A 25,621-nucleotide genomic window follows, 5' to 3' on the forward strand; every position below is an offset into this window, starting at 1 on the left:
ACCAATCAGAGACCCACTCTGGGATGCTGCTCCCCACTTTGAAAGGAAGTTTCCATGCTAATTAAGTGCTACTGCACTTGGTTATCCCCTGCTGAAGGCAGCTGTGTACAAGGAGCCCAAAATCTGGCCCCTCAAGGCCATCAGCCCAACCTTTTCAATTATAATATTGGGCAGTGGGCTCATTCCACTTGCTGCCTAGGCCCTTCGACGCTCCCACCCAGAAATGACAACATGGCTAGTGAGGCTGACAGTCTTGTAATTGGGAGAAAACGGGCTGCAGCACAGTTGGCAGATTGAGAGTCACCTGCAGCCAAAGTTGGGGTTGTTTAGGCAGCCTAGGGGCTCAGGGCCCCCTGCCTCACATGGTGAAGAGAGGAAGAAGAGGTAAAATTCTAACCCAGATGGGAAAGTTGGTCCCTAGGCCAGTTTCACTTCCTCTCCTTACTCTCAGGAAGGTGGGGAAGGGCATCACCTCCCCCTGCTGCCAAAGTTTCCTTTGCGACAGGCTGCGGAGGGTTTATAAAAATCTCCTAGTGGAGACAACCTGCCCGACGAGCCCCCCAGTTGGCCCCTGCTCCCTTCCAGCCACTTCGCAGCAGAGTCCAAATCCAGAACCGTGTGTGTTTCATGGGCCGGAGGGTGGTGAGGGGAGGACCAGGTGGCCAGAGGCAAGGAGTGGGGGATCGGGGGCAGTGGCCACTCTTAGCAGTTTCAAGGAAACAGGGCCTTTCTCCCAAGCACCCTGCACAGGCTCAGTGGCAGCTCTGGCCACCTGCCCTCCCAGAAGGGTTCCAAACCCCCACGGGGTGCCTCAGAGTAAACAGGGTTCAGGCAAGGAAGACCACAAAGATGATGAAGAAGACAATGAGGATGAGGAAGATTTTGACCATGAGCCACCGGTTGGAGGTGACAGACTGGAAGTACTTGAGGATCTCTGAGTGGGCGGCCTCAACATCCAGCTGGGCTCCCAGCACGTTCTCGTCGATCCTAGGGATAGGGTGGGAGGAAGGGAAAGAGAATGACACTGGATTAAAAAGAATGCTGTTGAAGTGTATTTTTTGTGTGTATATATATTTGTATTGATATATAGAAAAAGCTCTGGGAGGGTGATATAAACAAGTCTTGGCTTTGGTTTGAAAAGCAGCTCTGCAACTTATTAGCTTACGACCCTAAGCCAGTCATTTAACCTCAAGTCTCATTTTCCTCAACTGCAAAGGAAGGAAAAATGAGGATAACACAAATCCTAGGTTTGTCGTCAGTCTTAAATGAGTTCTATAAAGTGCCCAACCCATACTAAGAGGATCCAAAATGTTAGTTATAATTTTTTGCTCATCGGTATTTACTGATTTTTGTCTAATAGACAGTATTGCAGTTGTAATAAGGGGGAAAAGTTCACAGACCATTATGGTCAGGAAACCCCAGTTCTGAGTGAGAAAGGAAGAAAAACTTGATGATATGGATGGAAAGCCAAGGGATAAGAAAAGCCCTATAGTAGGAAAACATGTCTCTCAGGATATAGAGAAGTCCTGAGAAGAATGGCAATCTCTTGAGACATTGCTGAGGAAAATCAAACATTTTCCCAGCTAATTGCATGCGCAATCCTAAAAACCAAACATAAACCCTGGTCTTTGCAAAGGGAGTCACTGGGAGCAGGGACCTTTGGGAGCTGTGAGGTCAGAAAAGTTGGTGGGGCCTGGTAATCAACTAGGAAAGTGAGAGGAAAGGCTGGGCCAGTGGCTGCAAGCCCAGGGTCCTGGTAAGGTGGTCATGAGGACAGCGAGCTAATCTCTGTCCAAAAACAGGAGCCTGGATTGTTCATGACTCCCTATTAACGTCAGGGAGGCCAAAGTATAGGGTTTCCTAGCTTTTGGCTATAATTAGATCTCTCAGTGTGGATGCATTTGTCATCTTATACCCAATAAAACTCATTCATATTAGCAATTATAATGGCTTTGCTTAACAAAAATGGAAAAACAATGAATGCAATCTGGCAGAGAAAAGATTTTAAATGGGAGTCCGTGAATGAAAACTTACACACGGAAAGAAATTACTATTGTCTTACAGTGATTTTAAAGAGAGAAAGCTCCTTCTTGATGGAAGAATGTCAGCTAATAAACGAATAAGTGAATTAGAAAATTACCGTTTTGCCACATACACACTCACAAACGAATCAGGCATGGATCATCAAGGGGCTAAGGAGCTGGACATTCGCAGAGACTCAAAACATCACTCCACAGATGACTTAGTCTGGTGGTCACCACCTTGAACAAGTGACCAAACTTGGTATCACCAATAAAGAGATAACCTCATCAAGCACCTACTGATATGATCACCTATGTAGCTGGCCAAAAATATTGAACTTAAATTTAATCATAGGGAAAACAGTGGATAAGTACATATGTAGGACTTTGTAGAACAGGCACTGGCCTCTTCCAAAAAAAAAGCATCACCAAAAAAAAAAAAAAAAAACCCAAACGAAAGGCAGACTAAAGAGATACAACAATCAAATGAAATGTATGAATGCTGTTTAAATCTTAAACTGAAGGAAGAAAACTAACAATGTCGTTTTAGAACAGTTGGGGAAATTTGAGTCTGGAACAAGGACAGGATTGTGTTGGAAAATTGTTCATTTTCTTAGGCTTGATAATGGTACTGTGGCTGTTCAGGAATATACCTATTCTTGGCAGATGCTTGCTCAAGTATCTGGGGATAAAATGTCATGATGTTTGCACCGACTTTTAAATGATTCAGAAAAAAAAAAAAAGGTGAGAGGAAGTACATATGATAAAATGTCAAGAGCTGGTGGATCTAGATAAAAGGAATATAGGTATTCCTTAAGCTATCCTCTCAACTTTTCTACACTTTGAAAATTTTTCATTTACAAGTTGGAGGGAAAAGGAAAATAACCGAGTAATGCTAGATTAGCAGTTTTTATACCTTAGAAAAAAAATAAGAATCACCTGTTGAACACCTCAAAAATGCTTTTTTTTTTGGCTGCAGCGAGTGGCTTTTGGGATCTTAGAACCTGAACCAGGGATTGAATGTAGGCCCACAGCAGTGAAAGCACTGAGTCTTAACCACTGGACCACCAGGGAATTCCCTCAGAAATGCAAATTCTGGAACTCCCTGGAGGTCCAGTGGTTAGGACTCGGCACTTGCACTGCTGTGGGCCTGGGTTCAATCTCTAGTGGAGGAACTAAGATCCCAGAAGCTGAACAGCATGGCCAGGGAAAAAAAAAAAAGAGAGAGAGAGAGAGCAAATTCTTAGGTCTCACATTCAGAGATTCTAGGGTTGGGGCCCAGGAAACTACATACTGAGAGCTCTGGACGAAATCATTGTTTCTCAAGAGGGTGTTCAAATCCAGATCCACTGGCATTTGCGGGAAGCAAACACAAGAATATCTGTGTCTATTTTAAAAATACCATCCTTTCAAAATTTCAATTTTTTGTTCATATCGTTGCCCACAAATTTTCTCTCTTTCATTAGATTGCTTCTAAGCCACTCAGCTGAAATTTCTGGCACTGATCCAATTAACACCTGTGGATCCTTAATTCACAGTTCCCTTCTCAGGGGCACCAAGAAATAACCACTCCCTTCTCCCTAAAATTCTTTACACCTCAGCTTCTAAGGACACATCTCTTTTTTTTCTCTCATCTGCCTAAAACTTCCTCCTCAGTTTCTTGGACAGATTCTTCCCTTCACCACATACACCTGGAATCCATGGGGATCTGTCCTGTCCTTACTCTCACTTTACCCACTGTCCCTGGGTGGTCTCATCTACCTCCACGGTTTCACCAAGAAGCTGCTGACTCCCAAGTCCTTATCTCTAGCTTAGCCGTCTCTCCTGAGCATCAAGACCATGTATCTCATGCCTCTGGGCTGTCCCATGAAGTCTGATGCTCTCCCCGCCGTATCCGGAACAAATCTCTTGTGTTCTCTCCCTATCCCCAGATCCAGGAGGACTAGCTCACAGCAGCAACAACAAATGTTTGCTAAACCAATGAACAAATGAGTACTAACGCTGAAAAATACTTAAGACACTCTTTTGATGATGACTAGAAAGTAAAGTTGTATATATAATATAAATCTAACTTTTTTTTCTTTTTTTATAAAAGGCTTTCAGTTGTTTTTTGTTTGTTTTTGTTTTTTGGCCTCATTGTGCCACGGCAGGCCAGGATCTTAGTTCCTGGACCAGGGACCTAACCCATGCCCCCACGGGACCCCCAGGGAATTCCCTAACTCTATTTAAAACACATACAAAAATAAATAAACAAAAATAAATAAAAAATAAAACACGTATGCACTGGGGAAAGAACATAAACATCTTTTACTGATACAATGTTTCTTTGAATCTATAATATTCTGATATTCAAAATACATTGTAGCCTGAGGAGCTCTGGTGTTTATGGCCTAACTCAGCAGGAGATTCCCCAAGTCTCAGCTGAACCAGATAAGGATCAGTCAATTCTCCTGATTCTAGGACCAAGACAGCAGGTCCTCACAGTGCCTTTAAATTGCCCAATTAAATGTGTGAGGCTGGTGCTGGGAAACCGGCTTTGTACAAATGCAGGTGTTCATCCAGTTTCACTTGATCAACAACCAAGAGCAAAAGTGCTCTGCTAGGTGCTGTGGGGAATTAAGAATAACCAGGACTGGACGTTGCCTGAAGGCATCAGAGCAAGTGGGCGGGAATGTGGGTACCTGCAGGTTCCTCAATAGGCCCACGCCTCCTCTCCCTGATTCTCTCTGCTAATGGCCTTTCTTCTTACCCAACTGAGAATACTGAAGTAGTGTGAAGAATTGGGCAAAGTTAAAAAAAAAAAAAACAGGTTCCTGGCCTCACACTTGGAGATTCTGATTCCACAAATGGGAGTGCACTGGACCGCCAGGAACCTTCATTTTTTTAGGAGAAAATATATTTTTTTAATTAGGTATAGCTGATTTAAGATATTACAGTAGTTTCAGGTTTAAACATAGTGATTCAAAGTTTTTATAGATTATACTCTAAAATTATTATAAAATGTTGGCTATATTTCCTGTGCTGTAAAATATTTACATTCTTGTAGCTTATTTTATTTTTTTAAAGGCACAAACTATAAATTTTTATTCAGTCTGTTTCATCTTAACTCTTTGGCTTGTCATTTTTGTAGCTTATTTATTTTATATACAGTTTTTATCTCTTAAAACCTTCCCCCTATCTTGCCCCTCTCCCTTCCTTCTCCCCATCAGTAACCACTGGTTTATTCTCTATGTCTGTGAGTCTGTTTCTGTTATATTCATTCACTTTTTTCTTTCCATTTTAAATTGACATATTGTTGACTTATAATATTATGTCTTAGATGTCAACACAGTGATTCACAATTTTTAAAGGTTATATCCCATGTACAGTTATTACAAAATATTGGCTATATTCCCTGAACTGTACAATATATCCTTGTGGCTTATTTATTTTATACATTGTAGTCTGTACTTTTTAATCCCCTATCATTATGTTGCCCCTCCCCCCCCCACTCTCCCCACTGGTAACCAACTGTTCTTTCAGTCTGTTTCTTTTTTGTCGTATTCACTAGTTTGTCTTATTTTTTAGATTCCACATATAAGTGATATTATACAGTATTTGTCTTTTTCTGACTTACTTCACTAAGCATAATACACTCCAAGTCTATTCACTGTTGCAAAAGTTGTTGCAAATGGCAAGATTTCATTCTTTTTTATGGCTGAGCAGTATTCCATTGTATATACGTACCACATCTTCCTTATCCATTCATCTGTTGATGGACACTTAGGATGCTTCCATACCTTAGCTATTCTAAGTAGTGCTGCTATGAATATTAGGGTGACTGTATCTTTTCAAATTAGTGTTTTCGTTTTTTTCAGATATATACCCAGGAGTAGAAGTGCTGGACCATATGGTCATTCTAATATTTTTACTTTTTTGAGGAACCTCCATGCCATCATACCATTTTCCACAGTGGCTGCACCAATGTACATTCCTACCAACAGTGTACAAGGGTTCCCTTTTCTCCATATCCTTGCCACTATTTGTTATTTGTGGTCTTTTTGATGCTAGCCAGTCTGACAAGTGTGAGGTGTTATCTTATTGTGGTTTTGATTTCCATGTCTCTAATGATTAACAATGTTGAGCATCTTTTCACGTGCCTGTTGGCCACTTGTCTGTCTTCTTTGGAAAAATGTCTACTCAGGTCTTATGCTCTTTTTTTTTTGGGCTGTGCCACACAGCTTGCAGGATTTTAGTTCCCTGACCAGAGACTGAACCTGGCCCTAGCAGTGAAAGCACCAAGTCCTAACCACTGGACCACCAAGGAATTCCCCATTCTGCTCTTTTTCTTTTTTTTTTTTTTGCCTCACTGTGGGGCATGCAAGATCCCAGTTCCCCAATCAGGGATGGAACCTGTGTCTCTGGCATCGGGAGTGTGCAGTCTTAACCACTGGACCGCCAGGGAAGTCCCTCTGCTCATTTTTTCATCAGGTTGTTTGTTTGATGTTGAGTTCTATGAGCTGCTTATACATTTTGTATATTAACCCATCAGTCGTATCATTTGCAAATATTCCATTTGTTTATTTTTGGTTCTGTTTCCTTTGCTTTAGGAGACTGATGCAAAAAACACTGCTATAATTTATGTCAAAGAGTGTTCTGCCTGAGTTTCCTTCTAGGAATTTTATGGTTTCTGGTTTTACATTTAGGTCTTTCATCCACTTTTTTTCTTTTCTTTCTTTTCTTTTTTTTTTTTTTGGCGCACGGGCTTAGCTGCTCCATGGCATGTGGGATCTTCCTGGAGCAGGGATTGAACCCGTGTCCTCCGCGTTGGCAGGCGGATTTTCAACCACTGCGCCACCTAGGAAGCCCCCTTTTTTTTTTTTTTTTTTTTTTGACACACTGCACGGCTTGCAGGATCTTAGTTCCCTGACCAGGGATCAAATCCGGGCCCCTAGCAGTGGAAGCTCAGAGTCCTAACCACTGGACTGTCAGGGAATTCCCACACTTTGAGTTTCCTTTTGTATGGTGTGAAAAAATGCTCTAATTTCACTCTTTTACACCTAGCTGTCCAGTTTTCCCAGCACCACTTATTGAAGAGACCATCTCTTCCCCATTGTATATTCATGTTTCCTCTGTCATAGATTAATTGACATAGGAATTAATTAACCATAAGTGGGGCTTCCTAGGTGGCGCAGTGGTTAAGAATCCGCCTGCCAATGCAGGGGACACAGGTTCCATCCCTGCGACAGGAAGATCCCACATGCCGAGGAGCAACTAAGCCTGTGTGCCACAACTGTTGAGCCTGCGCTTTAGAGCCCATGAGCCACAACTATTGAGCCCATGTGCTGCAACTACTGAAGCTCACGCGCCTAGAGCCCGTGCTCCATAACAAGAGAAGCCACGGCAATGAGGAGCCCGCACATCACAATGAAGAGTAGCCCCCACTCACCGGAACTAAAGAAAGCCCACGCACAACCAAAAAGACCCAACGCAGCCAATAAAATTAATTAATTAAAAAAATTAACCATAAGTGGTTTATTTCTGGGCTCTCTATTCTGTCTCATTGACGTGTCTGTTTTTGTTTCAGTACCATACCATTTTGATTACTGTAGCTTTTTAAAAATATTTATTTGGTTGTGCTGGGTCTTAGTTGTGGCTTGCCAGCTCCTTAGCTGTGGCATGCAAACTCTTAGTTGCTGCATGCATATGGGATCTAGTTCTCTGATCAGGGATCGAACCCAGGCCCCCTGCATTGGGACTTAACCACTGTGCCATCAGGGAAGTCCCAATTACTATAGCTTTGTAATAGTACAGTCTGAAGACAGGGAGCATGACACCTTAAGCTCTGTTCTTCTTTCTCAAGACTATTTGGGGACTTCCTAGGTGGTGCAGTGGTTAAGAATCCACCTGCCAATGCAGGGGACACCGGTTCAATCCCTGCTCTAGGAAGATTCCACATGCTGTGGAGCAACTAAGCCCATGTGCCACACTATTGAGCCTGTGCTCTAGAGCCTGTGAGCCACAACTACTGAGCCTGTGTGCTGCAACTGCTGAAGCCCACGTGCCTACAGCCTGTGCTCTGCAACAAGAAGCCACCGCAATAAGGAGCCCATGCACTGCAATGAAGAGTAGCCCCTGCTCGCTGCAACTAGAGAAAGCCCATGTGCAGCAACAAAGACCCAATGCAGCCAATAAATGAATTAATTTAAAAAAAAGACTGTTTTGAGTCTGTGTTTCCATACAAATTTTAAAACAATTTGTTCTAGTTCTACGAAAAATGCCACTAATAATTTTTTAAATATTTATTTGTTTATTTTTGGCTGTGTTGGGTCTTAGTTGCATGGGATCTTCGTTGTGGTGAGTGGACTCTGTAGTTGTGGCTTGAAGGCTTAGTTGCCCTGCAGAATGTGGGATCTTAGTTCCCTGACCAGGGATCAAACCCTTGTCCCCTGCACTGGAAGGTGGATTCTTAACCACTGGACTACCAGGAAAGTCCTGCCATTAGTATTTTGATAGAGATTGCAGTGAATCTGCAGATTGCCTTGGGGAGTATGGCCATTTTAATATTAATTCTTCCAATCCAAGAACATGGTATATTGTTCTGTTTGTGTCCTCTTCAATTTCTCTCATCAGTGTTTTATAGTTTTCCAAATACAGGTCTTTTACTGCCTTAGATGTATTCCTCAGTATTCTTTTTGATGTGATCGTAAATGAGTTTCTTTAATTTCTCTTTCTGATTGCTGTTAGTGTATAGAAATTCAACAGATTTCTGTGTCTTAATTTGGTATCCTGCAACTTTACTGAACTTATCAATGACTTCTAGTAACTTTTTGGTGTCACCTTTAGGATTTTCTATGTATAGTATCATGTCATCTGCAAACAGTGACAGTTTTACTTCTTCCTTTACAATCTGGATCCCTTTCACTTCATTTTCTTCTGATTGCTGTGGCTAGAACTTCCAATACTCTGTTGAATAAAAGTGGTGAGAGTGGGCATCCTTGTTCTTGATCTCGAGGATATGCTTTCAGCTTTTCACCGCTGAGTATGATGTTAGCTGTCAGCTTATCATACACTTGATCTTAGCCAAAAGGCCGAGAAGCGATGTCAGCTTATCATATATGGCCTTTATTATGTTGAGGTATGTTCCTTCTATGCCCACTTTGTGCAGAGCTTTTAAGCATAAATGGATGCTGAATTTTGTCAAAAACTTTATCTGTATCTGTGGAGATGATCATATAATTTTTATTCTTCAATTTGTTAATGTGGTGTATCACACTGATGGATTTATGGATATTGAAATATCCTTGAATCCCTGGAATAAATTTCCACTTGATCATGGTGTATATTTTTAATGTATTGCTGGATTCAGTCTGCTAATACTTTGTTGAGGATTTTTGCATCTATGTTCATCAGTGATATTGGCCTGTAATTTTATTTTTTGGATATCTTTGGTTTGGTATCAGGGTGATACTGGTTTTGTAGAATGAGTTTAGAATCATTCCTTCCTCTGCAATTTTTTTGAATAGTTTGAGAAGGATAGGTGTTAACTCCTCTTTAAACATTTGGTAAAATTCACCCGTGAAGCCATCTGTTCTTGGACTTTTTTTGGAAGTTTTTTTAAAATTACTGATTCAATTTCATTACTGGTAATTGGTCTGTTCATATTTTCTATTTCTTCCTATTTCATCTTGGGAGATTATACATTTCTAGGCATTTGTTCACTGCTTCTAGGTTGTCCATTTTATTGGCATATAGTTTTTCATAGTAATCTCTTTTGATCCTTTGTATTTCTGTAGTATCAGTTGTAACTTCTCCTTTTTCATTTCTGATTTTATTGCCTAAGGCCCTTTCTCTTTTCTTCTTGATAAGTCTGGCTAAAGGTTTATCAATTTTATCTCCTCTTAGTGTCACTGAATTTTTCTTTTTTTTTTTTCAGTCTCTATTTCATTTACTTCTGCTCTAAACTTCTTTACTTCTTTCCTCTACTAACTTTGGGTTTGTTCTTTTTCTTGTCCCTTTAGGTGTAAGGGCAGATTGTTTGAGATTTTTACTTCCTGAGGCAGGCTTCTACTGCTATCAACTTCCCTCTTAGAACTACTGTTGCTGCATCCCACAGATTTTGGGTTTTGGTTTTTGTTCTGTCTCCAGGTAATTTTTATTTCTTCTTTCATTTCTTCAGTGATCCACTGGTTGATTAGCAGCATATTGTTTAGCCTCCACTTGTGTTTTTTGCAGTTTTCTTCTTGTAGTTGATTTCTACTCTTATAGCATTGTGGTCAGAAAAGATGCTTGATATGATTTCAGTTTTCTTAAATTTACTGAGACTTGTTTTGTGGCCTAGCATGTGATATATCCTGCAGAATGTTCCATATGCACTTGAAAAGAATTTGTATTTTGCTGCTTTTGGAGGAACGTTCTCTGTATAAGCCCATTTGGTCTAATGTGTCATTTAAGGCCAGTGTTTCTTTACTGACTCCTTGTCTGATGTGTCCATTAATAAAGTGGGACGTTAAGGTCCCCTACTATTATTGTGTGTCAATTTCTCCCTTTATATCTGTTAATGTTTGCATTATATATTCAGGTGCTTCTATGTTTGGGTGCACATATATTTACATTGTTATATCTTCTTATTGGATGGATCCCTTGATCATTATGTAGCATCCTTATCTCTTGTTACAGTCTTTGTTTTAAAGTCTATTTTGGGGACTTCCCTGGTGGCATAGTGGTTAAGAATCTGCCTGCCAATGCAGGGGACACAGGTTCTATCCCTGGTCTGGGAAGATTCCACATGCTGCAGAGCAACTAAGCCTGTATGTCACAACTACTGAGCCCATGCGCCTCAATCACTGAAGCCTGTGTGCCTAAAGCCCGTGCTCTGCAACAAGAGAAGCCACTGCAATGAGAAGGCCGCGCACTGCAATGAAGAGTAGCCCCCACTCGCCATAATTAGAGAAATTCCACATAGAGCAATGAAGACCAATGCAGCCAAAAAAAAAAAAAAGTACAATAAAAATAAAGTTCTAAAAAAAATAAAGTCTATTTTGTGTAAGTATTGCTACCCAGCTTTCTTTCTCTTTTAAAGATTAATTTTATTATTATTATTTTTTTAATTTTTGGCTGTGTTGGGTCTTCGTTACTGCACACAGGCTTTCTCTAGCTGTGGTGAACAGGGGGTACTCTTCGTTGTGGTGTGCAGGTTTCTCATTGTGGTGGCTTCTCATTGCAGAGCACGGGCTCTAGGCATGCAGGCTTCAGTAGTTGCAGCACATGGGCTCAACAGTTGTGGCTCACAGGCTCTAGAGAGCAGGCTCAGTAGTTGTGGCACACTGGCTTAGCTGCTCCAAGGCATGTGGGATCCTCCTGGCCCAGGGATCGAACCCGTGTCCCCTGCACTGGCAGGTGGGTTCCCAACCACTGCACCACCAGGGAAGCCCCCCAGCTTTCTTTTGATTTCCATCTGCATGGAATACCTTTTTCCAACCCCTTACTTTCAGTCTGTGTGTTGTGTCTTTAGATCTGAAGTGAGTCTTATATATAGGCAGCATATATATGGGTCTTGTGTTTGTATTTACTCAAGCACTCTATGTCTTTTGATTGGGGCATTTAGTCCATTTACATTTAAAGTAATTATTGACAGGTGTGTATTTATTGCCACTTTGTTAGCTGTTTGCGGGTTCTTTTTGTAGTTCTTTTTGTTCCTTTCTTTTGTTCTCTACCCTTATGATTTGATGACTATCTCTGGTGTTATGTCTGAATTCCTTCCTCTTTTTGTTTACCTATTATAGATTTTTGGTTTATGGTTATCATGAGGTTTATATATAGCGATCCATACATATATGGTTTTTTTAAGTTGCTGATCTCTTAAGATCAGATGCATTTTTATTCCCCTCCCACATGGTTATTGTTTTTGACATATTTTACGTCTTTTTGTTTTGTGTATCCCTTCCTTACTTACTGTAGATATAGATGATTTTAGTCTTTGTTAATTTTCCTACTAGATTTGTAAGTGGTTGATTTACTACAGTGCATTTAATTTTACCAATGAGCTTTTTCCTTTTGTAATTTTCATGTTTCTAGTTGTGGCCTTTTCTTTTTTACTTAGAGAAATCCCTTTAACATTTCTTGTAAAGCTGCTTTGGCAGTGCTGAACTATTTTAGCTTCTGCTTGTCTATAAAATTTTTGATTCATTCAAAGCTGAATGAAAACCTTGGCAGGTAGAGTGTTCCTGGATGTAGGTTCTTCCTTTCAATCACTTTAAATATTTCATGACACTCCCTTCTGGCCTGCAGAGTTTCTGCTGGAAAAGTCAGCTGATAGCCTTATGGGAATTCTCTTGTACATAACTTGTTACTTTTCCCTTGCTGCTTTTAATATTCTCTCTTTAATTTTTGCTATCTTAATTACAATGTGCCTTGGTGTGGTCCTCTTTGGGTTGCTCCTATTTGGGACTCTCTGGGCTTCCTGGACCTGGATGTCTGTTTCCTTTCCCACGTCAGGGAAGTTTTCAGCTATAGTATCATGTCTCCGAATAGGTTCTCTGTCTCTTTCTCCCTTCTCCTCTGAGAGCCCATAATGCAGATGTTAATACACTCGATGTCCCAGAGGTCTCTTCACCTGTGCTCACTTCCTTTTTTCCTTTTTTCTTTTTAGCTTCAGTGAGTCCTACTATTCTATCTTCCAACTCACAGATCCATTCCTCTGTATCATTTAATCTACTGTTGATTCCTTATAGTGTATTTTTCATTTCAGTTATATTTATCTGTTAGGTTCTTCTTTATATCTTCTAACTTTTTGTTAACTTCTCACTGTTTTCCTCCATTCTTCTCCTAAGTTGCTTGATTATCTTTACGATCTTACCTTAAACTATCAGGTAGTTCACCTATCTCCACTTCACTTAGTTCTTCTTCTGGGGTCTTATCTTGTTCCTTTGATTGGAACATGCTCCTCTGTTGCCTTATTTTACCCAATACTGTTTTTATTTCTATGTATCTGGTAGGTTGGTTATGTTTCCTGACCTTAGAGAAATGCCCTTTTGTAAGAAATGTTCTGTGTCCCAGCAGTGTACTTCCCTCTGATCACCAGAGCTATATGCTCTGGGGTTGCCCCATATTGCGCAGGCCCTTCTGTTGTGGTGGGGCTGACTACGCATAGATGGTCTGGTAGGTGTGGCTGGCCCCTGGTCTGATTAGTTGCCAGGCCCTACCTCGTGCAAAGGCTGCCAGCCACTGGTTGGCAAGATCTTCATTTTATATAAGCTCTACAGGGGGTTCCTATGAACATCCAGGTTTTGTAACCAATGGTTAAAAGGATGTTTAGTTATTCAACTAGTAGGTGTTGAGCACCAGCCATTTATACAGTGCTATGAGTTCAGCTGTCTTGGTCCCTCCCCCTAGCATCTGCTTTCCCAGCTATTACCAGCTCATCTTAAAGCCAAGTCCTCTACTTATCCACTGGATCCCACTTTCTCTCACCTTCTCAGGGACATAACTTTAAGAATTCTTCCCCCTTCCTGCTATATCATCAATTTTTATTTCTCTGCTGGATCACTCCCAATAGAATACAAACATACTTTTATTTTCTCCCATTCTTTAAAAAAAAAAAAACCTCTTGTCTTCCACTGGACAAATTGGGAACAATCTGAGCACTGAAAATAATCTTTATCCTAACTAACTGTAATACAAAACACAAGACCTCCTTGGTTACTACTGTGGCACCTGCTCCATAAACTATTTACTCTGAAAATACAGGAAAATAATTAAGGTTTTATCCAGCCTGATTGAGATGAACTTCAGCTCATGCAGTTAATAAAGGAAAGCTCTTCTTTACAAAAAAAATGCACCCTAATTAGATAAATTGATTCAGACCAGACAAGCATCATAACTGCCTGTTAGAAACATTAGGCTAAAGTTTTTGGGGAACAGAGTATCCCAAAAATCACTTGTTGACCACAAAAAAGAAAATGTACTTTTAAAAGGAGAGATTATTACTACTTAATCAAGTGATCAAACATTCTCAATAATACAGGGACAATCTGACACTAAATGTCTCCTAATGAGATGCAATTTGTTGAGAGATACATATATCTCAACAAAATGAATATATACAGTCATAGTTAATTTTTTTTTTTTTTTTTGGCTGCACTGTGTGGCTTGTGGGCTTTTAGTTCTCTGACCAGGGAGTGAACCCTGGCCCTCTGGAGTAAAACTGCAGAGTCCTAATCAATGGATTGCCAGGGAATTCCTATAGTTGATTATATATATGTATACATATATACTACCAGAAGGAGAAGACAGAAAGAGTTAGAAAAAATTTTAAAGAAATAATGGTCAAATACTCCCTAAACTTTGTGAAAGACATAAATTTACAGATTCAAGAAGCTCAGAGAACCCCAAGCAGCATAAATTCAAAGAAAACTACATCTAGGTACATAAACCATCAACTGCTGAAAACTAAAGATAAGAAAAAAAATATTGAAAAGCAGCCAGAAGAAAACATATTACATACAACAGTTAGAACTAACACTGACTTCTCATTAGAAACAAGAGGCCAAAAGACAGTAGAATGATCTATTTAAAGTGTTTAAAGCAGAGAGAAAACATTCCTGAAGAAAGAGGGTGAGGGGACTTCCCTGGTCGTCCAGCGGTTAAGGGTCTGCCTTCCAATGCAGGGGACTCGGGTTTGATCCCTGGTCAGTGAACTAAGATCCCATCTGCAGCAGAACAACTAAGTCCAAGTGCTGCAACTACTGAGCACATGGGCCACAACTAGAGAGAAGCCCACATGCTGCAATGAGGAGCCTGCACACTGCAACTAAGACCCAACACAGCGAAAAATAAAATAAATACTTCTTTAAAAATAAGGGTGAAGTAATGAAATTTCAGATAAAAGAATCTGTCATCAGCAGATCTGCACTACAAAAAGTACTAAAGAGGGACTTCCTAGGTGGCACAGTGGCTAAGAATCCGCCTGCCAATGCAGGGGACACAGGTTCAATCCCTGCTCCGGGAAGATCCCACATGCTGCAGAGCAACTAAGCCTGTGCACCACAACTATTGAGCCTGCGCTCTAAAGCCCATGAGCCACAACTATTGAGCCCATGTGCTGCAACTACTGTAGCCCGCATGCCTACAGCCCATGCTCCGCAACAAGAGAAGCCACCAAAATGAGGAGCCGGCGCACCACAATGAAGAGTAGCCCCCACTCGCCGCAACTAGAGAAAGCTCATGTGCAGCAACAAAGACCCAATGCAGCCAATAAATAAATAAATAAATAAATTTATTAAAAAAAAAAGTACTAAAGAAAATTCTCCAGGTTAAAGGGAAGTGACAGCAGATGGAAACTGGATATTCAGGAAGAAATGAAGAGCCCTGGAAATAGTACATATATCACTAAATATAAAGGACTACTTTTTCCTCTTAATTTAAGATAAAAATTATACTATTAGGGACTTCCAAGGTGGCGCAGTGGTTAAGAATCCACCTGCCAATGCAGGGGACACGGGTTCGATCCCTGCCCCAGGAAGATACCACATGCCGTGGAGCAACTAAGCCCATGCACCACAACTATTGAGCCTGTGCTCTAGAGCCTGTGAGCCACAACTATTAAGTCCATGTGCCACAACTATTGAAGCCCACGTGCCTAGAGCCTGTGCTCCACAAGAGAAGCCACTACAATGAGGAGCCCGCGCACCACAATAAAGAGTAGCCCCTGCTCTCAGCAACTAGGGAAAGCCCGTGTGCAGCAATGAAGACCCAATGCAGCCAATAAATAAATTAAATTAATAATTTAAAAAAAAGCATGAAGTTATCATAAACTCCTCTTTTTCTTTTATACCTTGCATTCAGTTCATCAAGTAATTGATCCTATTGGTTCTACCTCTAACATACATCCAGAATGCAACTACCACCCATACAGCCTTGCTACCATCGCCTCTTGCCTAGATTATTGCAAAGGCCTCTGCAGCCATCTTCCTGCTTCTATCCTGGGCCCTTATAATCTTTCTGACTACAGCAACCAAATGACCCTTTTAAAAGAGAAGTCAGAGGGAATTCCCTGGCTGTCCAGTGGTTAGGACTTGGCACTTTCACTGTGGTGGCCTGGTTCAATCCCTGGTGGAGGAACTAAGATCCCACAAGCTGCACAGTGCAGTCCAACAAGCAAACAAACAAGGCTTCCCTGGTGGTGCAGTGGTTAAGAATCCACCTGCCAACGCAGGGGACATGGTTTCGCGCTCTGGCCCGGGAACATTCCACATGCTGCAGAGCAACTAAGCCCATGTGCCATAACTAATGAGCCTGCACTCTAGAGCCCATAAGCCACAACTACTGAGCCCACGTGCCACAACTACTGAAGCCTGCGCAATAAGAGAAGCCACCACAATGAGAAGTCTGCGCACTGCAACAAAGAGTAGCCCCTGCTCACCACAGCTAGAGAAAGCCCGCATGCAGCAGTGAAGACCCAACACAGCCAAAAATAAAATAAATTTAAAAAGAAAGAAAGAAAGCAAGTATAAGTCAGACAGTATAACCTTTCATCAAAACCCTGCAATGGCTCCCCATGTCACTCAGAGTAAATGCTAAATCCTCACATTGGCTAAAAAGGCCTCACATGATCTGGTCTCCCATTTCCCCTCTAACCTCACCTGGTGCTACTCTCCTTCTCACTTTGCCCCCAGATACAGTGCTTCTTTGTTGTCCTTTAACTCATCAGACATATTCTTGCCTGAAGGCCTTTACACTGGTTCTTCCCACTGCGTGGTACTCTTCTCCAGATATCCACATGGCAAACTCCCTTACCCTTCCCCAATCGTGGATAGACGTCATCTTCTTAATAGGGTCTACCATAACCATCCTATTTAAAATTACAACTTGCTCCTCCAAACCTAGAACTCCTGATTAGTTTACCCTATTCTACTTTTATTTATGTATTTATCACTGGGCAAAAATTTATAGTGGACCATTTACTTATTATGTGTATTTTAAATTATCTATCTCCCCTACTACGATGTACATTCTACAAGCGCAGGGATCTTTGTTTCTTTCGTCCTCGGCTGTATCTCCAGAACTGACTGAATGAACGCTAAGTGCCAAAGAAGAGGAGCAGATAAAATGCCTCTTGCAGTAGCAGGGAGTGCCAGGGGAGCAGAGAAGCCTTCCCATGGGTGGGCTCGGCCTACCTCCCTCTAGTCTCATCCTGTACCTCTCTCTTCCTGGTCATTGCTTTCTAGCTGCACTGGCCTTCTTGATTCATTAATACAGCAAGACTGTCCCATCATAGGGCCTTTGCTCTAGCTATCCACACTGCCTAGACTACTCTTACCCTCTCCTTTGCAAGGTTGGATTCCTCTTAGAGTTCACGTCTCTGCTTAAACATTAAGTCTTCAGAGCACCCAAACTGATATACCTCCTCCGTCACTTTCTCAATACCTCATCCTACTTTAATTCTCAGTATAGCCCGTATCACTACCTGAAAATTTCTTCTCAATTCTTTTTAACAGCTGTCCTCAGCCACCCTATTGAATTCCATACTACAAAGTAAGCTCCACAGAACAGACTTAACTGTTCTATCCATCACCATATCCCCAGCACCTAGGACAATGCATGACATGGAACAGGTGCTCAATTAACACTTGTTGAGTGGATGGAGGCAGGCGAACTTGACCCCATGGGTGGACAGGAGTCATTCTTCTCTTCTAAAGGGCATCAAGCTGTCCCTGGGAACCTTTAGGCTGCCAATCCACAGAGAAGAGAAGGCTCCTGTTTTTGAGGTTAAAGAGAGAAACAGTCTCACCTCTGAATGGTTTCTTCCTGTTCCTTAACCATGTGTGCCAACTGCTGGAAGATGGAGCCCAGCTCAACAATTGTGGACTCAATATTCTGCATGGTGTCTGCCCGGCTCTGGATGTAGGAATCCTTCAGAGGAGAGAGAGCGTACGTGAGCACTGGGGACTTTCGCAGAGTAGGGCCTTCCTCTTTAGCACCCTCCACTCTGCCATTCCACCCACGGCACATTCTAAACACTTGCTTGTGACCACAGAGGAAAACAGAGGAGCAACTCCTCCCCAGCTCAGAGCGTGGGTACCTGCTCATCAATGAGCTGCAACTGCTGGCTGGTCCTGGAGTCCATCATGTCAATGGCTATGTCTCCAGGGGCTCGGGACTCTGCCCCCAAAACCACAGCACCTCCCCCTGGGGGAAGAAAGAGAAGACATGGCACTGCTTCGCGGTTAAAAGGTTCAAAGTCCACATGCTCTGGATATGAATCCCAGCTCTGGCACTTACTAGCCTTGTGACCCTGGACAAGTCATTTAACCTCTCTGAGCCTCAGTTTCCTCACCTGTAAAACGGGGGATAATAACAGTTGCTTTCTCAAAAGGTGGTTGTGAAAATTAAGTGACAGAATGTGACTGAGTAAGTACACAAAAAATATTAGAAACTGTCATTCCTCTGAACATGACTGAATTCACCCCCCCATGCTGAGAGTGTGGACGTGGTGTGGGTCATAAATCCCAGCAAGCAGGTCTGGCCTCTGAGAGGTGAAGCCTAGCAACTTCTTTGGCCCTCCATTCTCCCACCCAACCCCTGGCTTGGGAATATACAAGAACCAGAGTAATTAAGCCTTACCCCTCAGGGCTCCCTGTATTGCCTATGACTTACCTAGGTGGTTGGGGGCAAGGGGCAGGGCTGACACGGGTGCCCGGGAGAACTGCTCCCGCCGGCTCCTCTGCTGCTTCAGGTTCTGGGGTTGGGGAAAGAATGCAAAGGTCCTGAGGCTTCTGGAAAGCGGGCACGTTAGAGAGGGTCCTCCTGGTGCCCGTGACCCTGCTGCCCTTGCCCTTCCCATTTCCCTCTGGGGCCCTCACCCCCAGATTCCTATTCCTTCTATACAGATTCTTCTCACCTCTGTCCTCACTTCTAAAACTGATTTGAAGTCATTGGACATGGAGGCCAGTTTCGACTGGAAGAAAACGAGAGAGGGTCAACCAGAGAAGACAACGCCTTCTTCCCTTCTGCCTCCCCCTCTCCCTGGTCCCACCTGCAAGGAGACCACAATGGTGTTGGAATGAGTTTGCAGGTGCCGGCCACTCTGGCTGCCCTTGGCCCTCACGAAATCCTGAAGCTGGGCGATTTGTTTGTTGAGGCTATTGATGTCCTGGTGAAAGAACCAAGAGAACAACTGAGTATCAACCAGGGGGTCCTGAGCCAGCGTCTCTCCCACGTGGACATCTCTGGCAGGGATGGCAGGGTGGACATTACTAACAGGGGTGATGGTATTTCAGACAGACCAGAAGGGGCTGCTGGGATAGTCCAAGCTCTGGAGTTTGCTCTGGCTCAGTCCCTGCAGAGTACAGCCAGAAAGAGCTGAAATATGTCCTCGTCCATTTGTAAAGAACTGAATTGTTTACTCCTTCCACCCTTCTGTCCTAGTCCCACTGTGAGGTCATGTTTACAGCCACAGAACCCCCTAAAAGGCCAAAATCTCAGACCCAGAGTATGCTGACCAACAAACATCTGTGCTGTACTCAGGAGATGGGAAGAGGCAAAGGGACCATAGCTTCCCGGAAGTATCAATGAAATGATTTTCATATATAGAATTCCTTTTTAAAATTACTATTGTAGAAGAGTGAAAGGTGTGACTTGTCCAACGTCATACACGATGAGTTAGTAGCGCAGCCAGGCTTTCTACACCAGGCCAATGGATCATCTGCTTCCCGAGCCTGCCTGCCAAGGGCCTCGAGAGACAAGGGAGATGAGGGAGGTGCTGGGACTGGCAGAGAAAGTTCGTCCCAGGGCAGCGAGGTCCAGGGAAGGACTAGAGGAAGAAAAGGAGGGTGAGGGTGAAGAGGTCAAAAATAGTGAATTCAAGAAATAGGCTAGAGGACTTCCCTGGTGGCACAGTGGTTAGGAATCCACCTGCCAATGCAGGGGACACAAGTTTGATCCCTGGTCCAGGAAGATCCCACATGCTGCACAGCAGCTAAGCCCGTGTGCCCCAACTACGGAGCCCAAGTGCCTAGAGCCCATGCTCCACAACAAGAGAACCCAATGCACTGAGAATCCCGCGCACTGCAACAAAGATTAGCCCCCGCTCTCCACAACTAGAGAAAGCCCGCGCGCAGCAAAAGGTCCAACACAGCCAATAAAAATAAATAAATGAAATAAATAGGCTGGAAGAAAAAACTAGATTAGGCAATTTCTAAAGCCCCCCCAATAGTCCCCCCAGTTAGTATCCCTCCAATTAGTAACCGAGCCCCAAAGATTCTCGAGACCCCTCAATGATTGCTGCTGCTGTTTCTGTCCCCTTGGCGTTAATGCAGCCTTCCCGTAGCCATGTCTTCAAAACTGCATTCCAGGTTTCCCCCCATAAAATCTCCTCCCCCAGAAGCTTAGGAAATGGCACCACTCTCCACTTAGACGCCCAAGCTAGAAACTTCTAAGTCACATACTGATATCTCCTTAACCCAACCTACATGCCACAGCATAACCACACCCTACACTGAGCATTTGCTATATACTCAGCACTTTGTAAACAGAACAGCAGCCTCGGGTTTGATTACCGTGCCCCACGCAACTTACAACTTTCACTTAAACTTAACATAGAAAATAACCTTTACTTCCCCCGCCCACCCCCCCCCCCCCAGCCCCTTCCTTCTTTGCCATTTTGGTAAATGGCACCACCAATCACCAGTTGCTCGGACCAAAAACTTAAGAAGTCATCCTCAATCCCTCTCTCTTCCCTTAATCCACATGGAACCCACAAAGAACCCAACTGATTCCAACATATATTCTGTGTCCACTCATCTCCTTCTCTAACAAAGCCACCCTAGTCCAAACTGTCCTCTCTCTTGAAAATCACCTAGAGCCTCCTAAGTGATCTTCCTTTTAGAGTTTGTCCCCTACAATCCACTTTCTACACAACTAGAGTGGTCTTCTAAACCAAAATAGGGCATGTCATCCCTAATCTTCCAAGAGCTTCTCACTAAATTTAGTACACAATCCAAATTCCTTACCCAACTTACACAGGCTATATGACCCCACCCCCTGCCCCCCAAACAGCCTCCTTCTCACTAGCTGTGCTGCAGGCACACTGGCCTCTTTCACATCAAGGTTGCCCAGGCCTCAAGGTCTTTCCCTTTGCAATTCCCACTTTATGGAACATGTCCTCATCAGCTCTTTGGATGCCCAGTTTTCTCCTTACCATTCAGGTCTCTGTGCACCTTCCTCAGACAGGCCATCCTAGATCATCCCATATAAAGCAGGCCCCTACCCTGAGGAACTCACTCACCTTACTTCTTTAACAGGATGTGCCACTACCTGAAACTATCTTTTCTGTTTTCTTGTATGGTGTCCAGTTCACCCATTCGAAAGGAACTTCCCAAGGGCAGGGACCACATTTGTCGTGTTTGCTACTGAATCCTCAGAGCCAGACAGCCAAGAGTCACTCAGTAATATGAGTGATCGAAAAAATAAACCAGTGAATCCTCACAATCACCTTGTGGGGTGGGTACTGTCCTTATCCCCTTTTTATTTGTAAGGGAACTGAAGCTCAGAGTAGTTAGGTAGCTTACCCAACGTCACACCATAAGTGGTGGGCCTGGGATGTGAGGTCTGTCTGAATCCAGTCAGTGGTTCTTAAATGTCCATGCAATAACACCCCAATAGTTAATGGAACCCTCTCTTTTCTACTCAGCACGGCATCTCTGGAATGTGTCTGCCCTTTCGCTGCTGCCACAATCAATAATCATCTTCATACTGGAGGACTGCACACGCCTCCACCCTAGCCTCTCCGCCTGTTCATGCTCCAAGGTGTTTTTCTTTTCCCCATGGTCATTCAATTTCTCATTTCATTCTTTTTTTTTTTTTTTTTTTGCCTCACTGCTTGGCATGTGGAATCCTAGTTCCTGACCAGGGACTGAACCCAGGCACCCTGCAGTGGAAGGGCGGAGTCTTAGCCACTGGACCGCCAGGGAAGTCCCTCTCATTTTATTCTTATTACATTGTTCTGGGGAAAAAATGAATAACACTGTTAGAACTGCTATATCAGTGTCCTGCAGACAGAACTGGAATCCAGGTTCTGATCATCTTTGCAGCCCACGCATTCAGAGTGATTCCACACTCCTTAGCAAGCCCCACGATGATCTTCATGACCAACTACCAGTCTACCTTTTCAGCGTCATCTGCTGTCAATAACTCATTCAATCAACAAATACTGAGTACCTACTACATGCCAGACACTGTTATAGGTGTTTGGGATACATCTGAGAACAAACAAAGAAAAATCTCTGCTCTTGTGGCATTAGCGCTTTTTTTTTTCTTTTTTTGAGGAGGATGAGATAACTGGGAGGAAACAGAAACAAACAATAAACATAAGTAAGTTAATTATAGAGACCATGAGAATGTATCAAGTGCTATAAAAAAGAAAATAGAGCAAGATAAAGATTAGAATTTGGGAGGCTGGGGTATTGAACAGCATGGTGATGGCAGGCCTCCCTGAGCAGGTGATATCTGAGCAAAGGCTTGAACTTTCCCTTTTATAAGACATGCCTCTGCACACACTGTTTCTTTTGTCTGGAATGTTCTTCCACTGCCTCTCCACAAGCCCTGAAACCAGCTCAGATTTCACATCCTCAATAAAAATTTTCCCAGTGTCCCCAGACTATCTCACTCATCTTTTTATAAGATCTTTGCTGTATCACTTGCTTCCTATTCATTGTAAGTGTGAGTTTATGGGGCTGATACCTTTTCTAGACAGTAAGCCCTTGAAGGCAGGTATCCTGCCTCATAATGTTTGTGTGGCAAGTGCCCAGCACAGTGCTTTGTACACAGCAGATGATCAATGAACAATGGATAAGCAGGATGTTTGGGGCTGGCTCTAGAAACTTGCTCTGGCACTCTAGAGCAAGAGAGAATGATGGAAGTGCTGGGCTTTCCCGGTTGCTAGCTGCTCACCTGTTTGATGATATAAGTTAGTTCCTCAATTTCCACTGCTTTATCATCAAAGAGGGACTTGCGCTTTGCCACTGCAGAGACAAACAAGAAGCCACGACAGGTGAGGTCGAAGACCAGGCTCAGAGAGTATGGTTCCTCAGCTCTCCCGGGTTCACTGCCCCAGCTCTGAAAGGCCCCAGGAACACTCACAGATTGTCAGCTTCTCCAGTTTGGCAAATGTGTTGCTGAGGTCTTTCCCAATGCGCCTGCAAACGAGCATTAGTGAGAACACTGTGGGAAGGGAAGGAGAGGGCCTTTCCCACATTAGCATCAGCACAACCAATCTCAGTCTTCACAGCCAAAGTCACCACAGGCAAGGGCACCTCTCCTCAGACACTGGTCATCCCACTACAAAACTTCTGTCAACTCACTTGGCCATGAGGGTGAATTCACTGCGCTGCCGGACCGCACGCAGGGCCGGCTTGTTTGTCTGGATTCCATTCTGAAAATCAATGTCAAGAGGTAAAACTTTAGTTTTCCCTCCCCATTTCCAGCTTTTGCTGTTCCTCAGGTATCCACTAAACTCGCCCTCTAGCACTAGTGCATCCTCCACCAGACGGTCCACACAGTAGACCTGGGTTCAAATCCTGACGTCACCACTTACTAGATGGAGGGTTTGGGACAAGTTACTTAAACCATTCTGGATCTCTTTTTCCTCTTCTGTAAAATGAAGACAATCCACACACCTCTTCTTATTCTTGCTAAGATTAAAAAACCTAAAGGCTGTAAATTTTTTTAGCCAAATACCAGATCCATTATGAGCACTAATAAATGGTAACTAGTATTACCATCCTAGTCCTCCAATTTGGGAATCAAAGAGGATAAATGGAAAGCTCTTGGAGATCATACAGAAAAGCAGATGTTAACAAAAGCTGAGCAATAAAAATATTTAAAAATACACCTACTGGGTTCCACTTGGATTCAGAAAGTTTGGACCAAGACAAAGAAATCTCTAATTTTTAAAAAAGCACTACAAAGTGATTTTGATTAAAATTAGTTATGCAGAAAACTTCCTTCATTTTACAGGTATAAAAACTGAGGTCCAACAAGATTAACTTCCATGTTGGCACAGAGCAAACTTGGTAAAATTATACTGGAACTAGAATTCAAAGTGCTTGTCTCTGAGCTAAAAGCTCTTTCTAGAACCTGTTCCTTATCCAAACGAAATATACTGCAGCCTCCTCTCGCCCTGAGACAGTCCTTCCAGAATAGCAACCCTACGCTCAGGGATTCCTGATTTAAAAAAAAAAGTCTAGATCCTCGCCTCTAGATTAGTTAGCCCACCTCTTCCCTGTTGCTTGGCAGATCCAATCACCCCCTTCAAGCTGGACCAGTTCTCCATCAGGCTCCCCCCAAGAATTACTTTAATCAACGGTGCTGGAGCACCGCCTCTCCCAGGTTTGAGCAAGACTCATTCCTGCTTTTCCCACTCCAGGTCCTTACCTGACGGCTCTGCAGGGACTTGCAGGCAGACAGGAACTCCTGGGTACGATCCCGGCAGGACATGGTGTCGGGAGGGGGAGGGACCAGGGCCACTGGGGGGGGCAGAGGGGCGATGTCGCTGCTGCTACTGCCAGCAGTTGCAGGGGACAGGACCTGTGTCTTTGAGAGACCCAGGTAGACACCCTGATCCGTGTTCTTAGACCCGTAGCGTTTCCGCGGGATCATTGAGACGCATAACCTTGGACTGTTGTGGAGGGGAGAGTGTCATTCCCCAGGCAGTCTCCTTCCCCACAAATCCCCCCCAACAGCAGATCCTCAGGCCCCCTCTGCACTTGGCACGGACTTCCGCGCCCGAAGCCACCCGCAGAGCCTGGGGCCAACCCGCAGTGGGCAAGACCCCGCTTCTTCTCCGACCCAAGCCGCCCCCTCCTCAGACTCTTCTTCCAACTTGGTTCTGGCGGCCAGAGCGCGGGCCGGGGCCCTGAAGTAGAGGCAGGGCCAGAGCCAGGTCCTGGGGCCCCGAAGCTCCAGCCCAGCCCGTGCAACTGCCCCAGGCCCTAAATGGGCCCCTTCGTATCCACGGGTTCCTCCGACTCGTCCGGGAGAAGGGCTGACGGACCTCCTGAGAGGGACACACTTCGGTAGGCGGAGGGGGGACATCTCTAGGTGTTTATTTGAAACAGGAAGTTCCACCCTCGCCTCGCCCAAGTCCCACCTTCTGGAGGATCGCAACCACTGACTAGCTAAGGCTGACGTCTGTCTCAACAGGGGCTTTCCTGATTGGACAGCGAGGTATTCGCTCACTTCGAGCCGGGCCGGCAGGACTTGCCCGCTTGCTCCTGGTTCCCTTCCCCCCCGCCCGACGCCGTCCCCAGAAAAAGCTGCCCAGAGCAGGCACCGAGGCCAGACTCCTCTTAGGGCGAGTCCTACCTCCTCTCTGCCGCCTGGCGCCGCCGCCGCCACTGCCACAATCTTCCGGGTCCTCACCACCTCCTCCCCGGGAACCGAAGCCGCCGAAACCGGACCGAAGACCAGAGGCCGCCACGTCACCCACACGTAACCCCACCCCCGGTGACGAGAGGACGGTGCCACGCCTTTTCAAGCCCGGCGACCCGAGAGACACGCCCCTCCTCCCAAACGCAAATACAACTCCGCTCTCCCATTGGCTAGGCTGCCTCCGTGGTCCCGCC

The 25,621-nt window shown here is 44.0% G+C and overlaps 1 protein-coding gene across 5 annotated transcripts; it reads right to left on the minus strand.

Annotated features, from left to right (window-relative positions):
* Nucleotides 1–239: 239 nt before the first annotated feature.
* Nucleotides 240–25,497, minus strand: STX5 (syntaxin 5). 5 transcript variants are annotated; one of them, XR_009052635.1, is made up of 12 exons: nucleotides 25,362–25,497; nucleotides 24,432–24,675; nucleotides 23,360–23,430; nucleotides 23,139–23,194; nucleotides 22,950–23,020; nucleotides 19,036–19,152; nucleotides 18,901–18,957; nucleotides 18,657–18,738; nucleotides 18,082–18,188; nucleotides 17,791–17,912; nucleotides 2,141–2,261; nucleotides 971–987 (listed from the first exon to the last, which is right to left on the minus strand). XR_009052635.1 is itself a non-coding variant. In XM_057727386.1 (11 exons), the coding sequence occupies exons 2-11, from the start codon at nucleotides 24,654–24,656 to the stop codon at nucleotides 828–830; spliced, it is 1,068 nt and encodes a 355-aa protein (XP_057583369.1). In that variant the 5' UTR covers nucleotides 24,657–24,675; nucleotides 25,362–25,497; the 3' UTR covers nucleotides 240–827. The 5 variants fall into 5 exon arrangements, 4 of the variants coding, with proteins under 4 accessions (XP_057583369.1, XP_057583371.1, XP_057583370.1 ...); XM_057727386.1 differs by lacking the exon at nucleotides 2,141–2,261 and having other exon boundaries at nucleotides 240–987; XM_057727388.1 differs by lacking the exon at nucleotides 2,141–2,261 and having other exon boundaries at nucleotides 240–987; nucleotides 24,432–24,523; nucleotides 25,362–25,491.
* Nucleotides 25,498–25,621: the final 124 nt, after the last annotated feature.

This window comes from Hippopotamus amphibius, chromosome 3 (assembly GCF_030028045.1).
Source record: "Hippopotamus amphibius kiboko isolate mHipAmp2 chromosome 3, mHipAmp2.hap2, whole genome shotgun sequence".
In the NCBI taxonomy this organism is placed as follows: domain Eukaryota; kingdom Metazoa; phylum Chordata; class Mammalia; order Artiodactyla; family Hippopotamidae; genus Hippopotamus; species Hippopotamus amphibius.